At 36.2% G+C, this 7,514-nt stretch overlaps 1 protein-coding gene across 2 annotated transcripts; it reads left to right on the forward strand.

Moving 5' to 3' along the window:
- Positions 1-23: 23 nt before the first annotated feature.
- On the forward strand, positions 24-3,705 carry LOC132622738 (uncharacterized). Of its 2 annotated transcripts, XM_060337396.1 has the most exons (4): positions 24-715; positions 879-3,013; positions 3,182-3,362; positions 3,435-3,705. In XM_060337396.1, the coding sequence occupies exons 2-4, from the start codon at positions 2,343-2,345 to the stop codon at positions 3,603-3,605; spliced, it is 1,023 nt and encodes a 340-aa protein (XP_060193379.1). In that variant the 5' UTR covers positions 24-715; positions 879-2,342; the 3' UTR covers positions 3,606-3,705. The 2 variants fall into 2 exon arrangements, with proteins under 2 accessions (XP_060193379.1, XP_060193378.1); XM_060337395.1 differs by lacking the exons at positions 3,182-3,362; positions 3,435-3,705 and having other exon boundaries at positions 879-2,329.
- Positions 3,706-7,514: the final 3,809 nt, after the last annotated feature.

Here is a 7,514-nt window from a genome sequence, read left to right on the forward strand (position 1 = left end):
TGATATCCTGCAGCATTCGAGTACAAAACCAATTCTTCTTGCAGATGGCAAAACCAATTCTAAATGAAGACGTTGGTTCGTTAGAGGAAGGGACAGTTCAGAAACACACTGCATCAGAGGCTGGGATGACTTTAACCATTGATTCTCATATTGACATAGATAAAAGTCATGACACCATAAAGCATAGTTTACCTTCAAACCATACTACGAGCGACAATGAAACTCCAAAAGTGCAATCTGCTAGCGATGGAGTAGCATTTGAGAAAGTAAATAGTTCGTTACAGGAAAAAATATGTACTAGCACTCAAGAAACAGTTTGCCAAGTAGAGGAGGGAACTTCTTTGATATCACAGAGTAAATCAAGAAGGAATATTTCGTCAAGTTTACAAGAATATTGTATTTCTGTGTCTGCGGATGTTAGTTTCTTAGGTGTAGGAACAGGCGCTAATAAAAAGGTGCTTTTGGACTCTGACACAAACTATGATATGTCAGTTTTAGAAAGTTCATGTTTGGAGGATGTTGCAACCTCAGTGAAGAATGCTAGCGAAAGAAGAAACTTTGAAAATGATAAGGATGTTTTGGAGACCAATAAGGACAGGAGTGAGACACATCCCAACAATATGTCAAATGCTACAGAAGACAAAATACAAGACATGAAACTCGGTAACGAGATTCAGAGCCCAACTTCGGAGCTTTCTGCATCCTCATTAAGCAAGTAGGTCAATAGAGACCATCTCCCTTTTCTTCATTCAGCATTACTGTCCATGATGTCTGACTTGGAATCTCCAGTGCTTAGCTTTCATAACAGTTTAAAATAAGTTTCCATCCCGCATATTATGAAATTATGGTAAACTTGCTTTGTGTTAACATTGTCACAGTGGAATAGTAGCTGATCATTTGACAGCAGAGAAAAGAAGAGACACTTGTGTCATCAGGTCAGAGTTTTTTCTTCCATCAATTAAGCCTGCAGCTCAGATGCAGAAGACAACATCATGGAAAGTGCAAAACAATAGCAAGTCCTCAGATGGTGGTTTAAAAAGTCTTTTACAAGACTATCTCTTTACAACGAAGCTGGACCAAGTGCCTGCTAAGAACGGGAGAACATCCACAGTTTTGCAGGTATGGGGTACTTATTGCAGGAGGAAGGACATAATCATTTTCAGTTTGATATTAATTTTTATTTTTTATTTTTTTAAAACGATTCATTCAGTTCCGGGTCTATTTTTTTTTTTTTGGACCGAGTCACGAGTTTATAGCCACCAGAAATGGTACAAAGAGAAGGAGGACTAGACCTTGCCTTCTCAGTACAGAGGAGTAGTGAAACAGGAAGTAACTAAGAAAAAAAGTTACAATTGCAAAAATTTGAGCTCTCAAAAAAAACTCATGGTGGCAGTAAAGCTGAGATTGACCTAAGGTGGTTCAAACACAATATATCTTGGTCTTCTCTTCTTGAGTCGGAATGAGGGCATATTAAATCTATCTACGTTGAAGAGCCCTCTCACTTGAGTAGGCAGTGTGCTGACCTGGAAGTAAATTTGTACATCTTCAAAAGTGTAACTCAGAGCAGCCAGTTTGTCAGCGACTTTATTGGCTTCCCTGAAGCAGTGGTTAATTACTATACTGTTGTTAGTGGTCATCTTGTGCAGTTCCTTTACAATATCTGCAATGATCCAAGGAGAGGTCCAAAGTTTTTGAATGCAATTGGCCAGCAAAAGTGAATCAGACTCCCCTCGAATGAGATTGAAACCATTCGACAAACACCAGTTTATACCAAACAAAAGAGCTTTAGCTTCAGCCCAATTACTGGTTCCTTGACTTAATGGGATGGAGTATGCCATGATGAACTGACCTGTTGAGCTCCTCACAATACCTCCTCCACCACATAGACCATTGAGACATGAACCATCACTGTTGATTTTGATATCATTCCTCTTTTTATGGTTTAGGCAGCATTACATTTTTCTGTAATGAGTATAGAAACATTACAAGAGATGTTGCTGCGTATGTCACTCCTTTGCAAAATAAGTCGGTGCTTGGTCTTGTCATCCTAACGCTTTGAGTCCATAATACCCTATTGCAGCTATGTTGTCATCCAAAAATGTTGAAAGAGACATTTACATGTTATGACTTGATAACGGTCTTATATCAAACGCCTTATTAACAACAAAAAAAAAAAAAAAAAAAAAAAAAAAAGGTCTTATTTTCAAACCATCAGAGTACTAGTAAAAGCTGTTGGCAGTTCTGTGACATGTTTTCTCTTTCTATTACTACTCCTTTACCTGCCTTCTTTATGCCTTTGATAGCCTGCAGCAGTCGAGTACAAAGCTAATTCTTCTGTGCAGATGGAAAAACCAATTCTAAATGAAGATGTTGGTTCGTTAGAGGAAGGGACAGTTCAGAAACACACTGCATCAGAGGCTGGGATGACTTTAACTATTGATTCTCATATTGACATAGATAAAAGTCATGACACCATAAAGCATAATTTACCTTCAAACCATACTACGAGCGACAATGAAACTCCAAAAGTGCAATCTGCTAGCAGTGGAGGAGCATTCGAGAAAGCAAATAGCTCGTTACAGGAAAAAATATCCACCAGCACTCAAGAAACAGTTTGCCAAGTAGAGGAGGGAACTTCTTTGATATCACAGAGTGAATCAAGGAGGAATATTTCATCAAGTTTACAAGAACATTTTATTTCTGTGTCTGCGGATGTTAGTTTCTTAGGTGTAGGAACAGGCACTAATAAAAAGGTGCTTTTGGACTCTGACACAAACTATGATAAGTCAGTTTTAGAAAGTTCATGTTTGGAGGATGTTGCAACCTCAATGAAGAATGCTAGTGAAAGGAGAAACTTAGAAAATGATAAGGGTGTTTTGGAGACCAATAAGGACAGGAGTGAGACACATCCCAACAGTATGTCAAATGCGACAGAAGACAAAATACGAGACATGAAACTCGGTAACGAGATTCAGAGCCCAACTTCGGAGCTTTCTGCTTCCTCATTAATCAAGTAGGTCAATAGAGACCATTTCCCTTTTCTTCATTCAGCATTACTGTCCATGATGTCTAATTTGGAATCTACAGAGCTTAGCTTTTCATTGATAACAGTTTAAAATAAGTTTCCGTCCTGCATATAATGAAATTATGGTAAACTTGCTTTGTTTTTACATTGTCGCAGTGGAATAGTAGCTGATCATTTGACAGCAGAGAAAAGAACAGACACTGGTGTCATCAAGTCAGAGTTTTTTCTTCCATCAATTAATCCTGCAGCTCAGATGCAGAAGACAACATCACTGACAGTGCAAAACACTAAGCGAGATAATAGTGAGAGTGATCCGCTCCAGGGAATTAACAAGGAGGTAGAACATTCCAATACTTCTCCTTTATTGTTCTTGATGCTTTGACAGTTTACATTATAAATTTATTTGCAGATGGCAGCATCTTCAAAGCCAGAATCTTCAAAGTCAAAAGAACAAGCATCTTCGAAGCCGGAATCTTCAAAGTCAAAAGATCAAGAAGCTGGCAACAAAAACATACCGCATCAAAAAGCATTAGTGCGGGACAGATCACCGGAGAGGCGCAGGCCTGTTTTTTTTAATTAAAACCAAAAGTGATTTCGATACCATCACGGTGCAAACATCGGGAGAGGCCACATCGGGACAGCCTAGCATAGTTGTGTACATGCGACCTGCTGATGGTATTAATCACCATCTTTATGAGGATATGGCGAACTTCGCCAGAAACTACGACGAACTAAGAGTCCTTCCCATGCCACCTCCCATACTCCAAGAGCCCCCTGAAGAACTCCCCGAAGAACTGCCTGAAGACCCTGAAGACAATGCAACACTCTCTGGAGGCAATAGACTTTTTGGGCTCGGATTTGTTTTTGTGGGCCTTAGCTTGTTCGTCTGTAGTTTAGCCTTTGCTAGATGGGTTAAGGATGGACCATCTATCAATATAGATGGGGACCTTAACTCTCTAGTCAAAATGGCTGTTACTACCTATGTCAAATCGTACGTGTCAGAGAAGAAATAGACAAATAGGTAAGATGACTAGTTGTTTCTAAAATAACCAAATCTCTGACATTTGTATTTGTTGTTTGCTTAAACCAGATTGTGTATTGTTGAAAATTTGAGTATGGATCGCAGGTGTTACATCTCGTATCTTCATAAGTGAAGTTCGTGTAAAATAATCGATGCAAGCTCAAAGAGCGAGATTATCTCAAATTTATAGTGATTAAATCACGTTAATCCTAATAGCATGAAGGTTTAAAGGCATCTTCAATAACCACATGCTTATGATAATTAATATATGAGGTGTACTAAAAATGATTTTTATTTAAGTGAATTGTGATCAAGAAATTCATATGTGTGTGATTGGTTAGATATTGGATGATAACATCTCCACATGGTAGCATGGAAACAAGCAATGAATGACTATTCTTTTATAGGTATTAAGTGGCAGATTTTGGTGTAATACAATGCTTATGAGAATTTCAATATGTATAAGTGAACATATTAGTAAAGAAATATAGGGTGGTTTTATTTTAGTTGAACAAGTTCCAAAGGAATATGTATATACGTTGTGGCATCTATTCTTGATATTTATGAGATGCAATCACTTTTTTTTTTTAATTATACAAGGCAACAAAGTATATTGGCAGCAAGAAAGAAAAAGAGAGCATCTCTAGGTCGTTATCGTAAAGCAATAAATACACATAACGACACAGGGGTCATGCCACGTCGGTTTTCTCCGGATGATAGCAAGTCGGGAATTTCTTCAAAGTGAAGTAAGGTGAAAGAAGAGTAGTTCTTGGCAAATAAGGTAAGATTTCTCCTCCTCTAGATGAATTTGATTCAATCTAGATCATATCTAAGTTGCTTAATGAGAAAGTACGGAAATATTACCGTAAATTGTATTTTGATGTTGTCGTTGTTGTATGGACAGTTTGGTAATTTTATAAGTTGTGTTATGGCAGGAATTTGATATGATGGTGGTTGTGTTGGTTGTGTTGAATATGGAGAATGTGAAATAAATAGGGGAAATGCTGTCCCAGTCATTGCAAGACAAGTATACCACCCCGATATACATGATATACCAAGTACTTCCTTGGCCTAACGAGAACTGTTGTCATTATTATAGGATAAGGAGTGAGACGAGTTACGGTTGACGAGATTGACTAGAAGGCAAACAAGATATGTAAGGTGTTCGTTTCCTTCCTATTTTTTTTTGACCCGAATCCAACTAAAACTTGCTAACAAACGTTCCATAATGAATTCGCTCCATTCTAATGCTTCATGCTTCGTATATGGTGTTCTTATCTACGTTGATTGAATCCTATTCTTGATGCTTAGCTACATTGGTATACTCCTATTGTTGATGATTAGTCTCATTGAATGGTCTCCTTGATGTTGATATAAGTTTCCATAACGTTATTCGGAGGATAACGACCCTACGTCACTCCGAAAGGGCCATATATCATTTCTTTCAGTTCCTCATAAGCTCGTTAACCGGTTGAAACCGGAACGGACCAGCAACCGGTTAGAAAACTGGCCGGTTTCCGGCCAAAAAAGGGGAACCGGCCACCGATTAACTGGTTCCAAAGTTGGAAATCAGAACCGGACGGTTTTAAAACGTAAAAAGACCTTTTTGTTTTTTTGTTTTTTGTGTAGTATGTGTATATTATAGTATTTCTTAGTATATTGTAGGTCTATTTATATATGTTATATAAGTTTGTAACTAAAGTTTATATATTTACTAACTAACAACATATATGTATATATATTAAGTTATATGCTTAAGTTATAACTTTCTATTTATAACTTAAGTATATACCTAAATTATACTAAGAATATACTTATAATATAAATATACTTAAGTTATAAAATAGAAATTTATAAGCTTAGAAAAAAACTTAACTTATATGCTTAGCTACTTATAATATATATATATATATATAAAGGTTGTAGTTTAAAATCATGAGCCTCGGGAGGAGTCTGTATGCTTGGAGTAGCAACAACTTCCTTCTGTTTTTCCTTATCAGAAGTAGAAGTTTGTCAACTTTTTCATGAAGTGAAAATATTTGTTCACCCAAAATATTCATATAAATATTAGAATAATTTTGCTGTCTAACCATATTATTAATATATTTAGTCATGATAGGTAAATTATCACTTTCAATTAATTTTGAAAAGGCTGCAAAATGCAAAGTTTTATCATCTTTGCCTATTTGAAAGGATTGTTGTGGAGGAAATAAAGTATGAACGATTTCTCCATTAGACAATTTATAATCTCTTTTGAGAACAGAAATATAACTAGCAAGATATTTTGCCATAAACCAAGGCACAAAAGATATAATTTTATTTGCTTTGGAAAGATCTTTATAAAATTCATCTTGGAAAATTATTGTTTCCTCAGGTTTAAAACTTTCGAAAAACCATTTTCTAAATGATTCCCATTTGGGAGTATAAAACTCTTTACTGATTTGTAATCTTGCGGGTGATCCTCGACTAAAATCAATTTTTTGGACTTGATCCATTAAATACTTGGAAAATCCTCTATGCGCCCAGCTGGCTATTCCAAGTGCCAAAACAAGTACAAAACAAGTGACTCTCCAGCATGGAACAAAGGAAGGATATTCTGTTCCATTTTATCAGGAAGATGTAGCTGGAGCTTATCTAGCCCAGTTTGTTATGGATGTGAACTTCCTTAATGCAGAGGAAAAGAGATTTATGCCATTGACTCTGTTCTCATAGATAAGGCCATAAGACGACGATATAAGCTCCTCCTTTCCTATAGCAAAGGAACAAACAAAAAGAATATAAAAACCATTGAGGTTTCAATCCATCATCTCTCTAAGTGAAAGTCAGATATTAGTTGTCGTACTGCTCGACTGAATAGATTACACAGTTCATTAAAATGTGATTCGGCTACCAGTGGACTCTAACAAACCTAAACATATACTTGACTGCATAATTATGTGATTACTTATCTTATGCTAAATGAGGTCCTTTTTGAGTCCCGGAAAATTTTTGTACTGCCACAGAGCCAAAATGGAAATTAGAAAATATTGCTTTTTATCATAGCACATAATAAATGAAAACCTGAAAGTGTAACATGCACTAAATCACATCATTAGTAAGTGTTGTAAGATTGTTAGGAGTTCACCAACAGATAAACCTAATGTTCATATCTAATCAATCAATAGTCTATTAAAAGTTAGTTTGCTAGCTTGTTGAACAAAAGTTAAGAACAATTAAGGGCCACAAGTGAATTTTCCCCCATAAAACACAGACTGCAGTTTGATGTCACCAAACCAACCATCAAAAGAAAAAATCACAATTTTGTGATAGGTATTATCAGTGAAGCTCAAGTAGACTTTTTCAACTTGCATTATTATATCACACCTCCAAAAAAGATGGTAAAGCTAGTTGGAAAATGACTACTTCAGCATTAAGATAATGAACACACCAGAATCAATTGTTTAAGTAATTAGGTCAGTTAATGTGAAG

The sequence above is a fragment of the Lycium barbarum genome, chromosome 12 (assembly GCF_019175385.1).
Source record: "Lycium barbarum isolate Lr01 chromosome 12, ASM1917538v2, whole genome shotgun sequence".
Lineage (NCBI taxonomy): Eukaryota > Viridiplantae > Streptophyta > Magnoliopsida > Solanales > Solanaceae > Lycium > Lycium barbarum.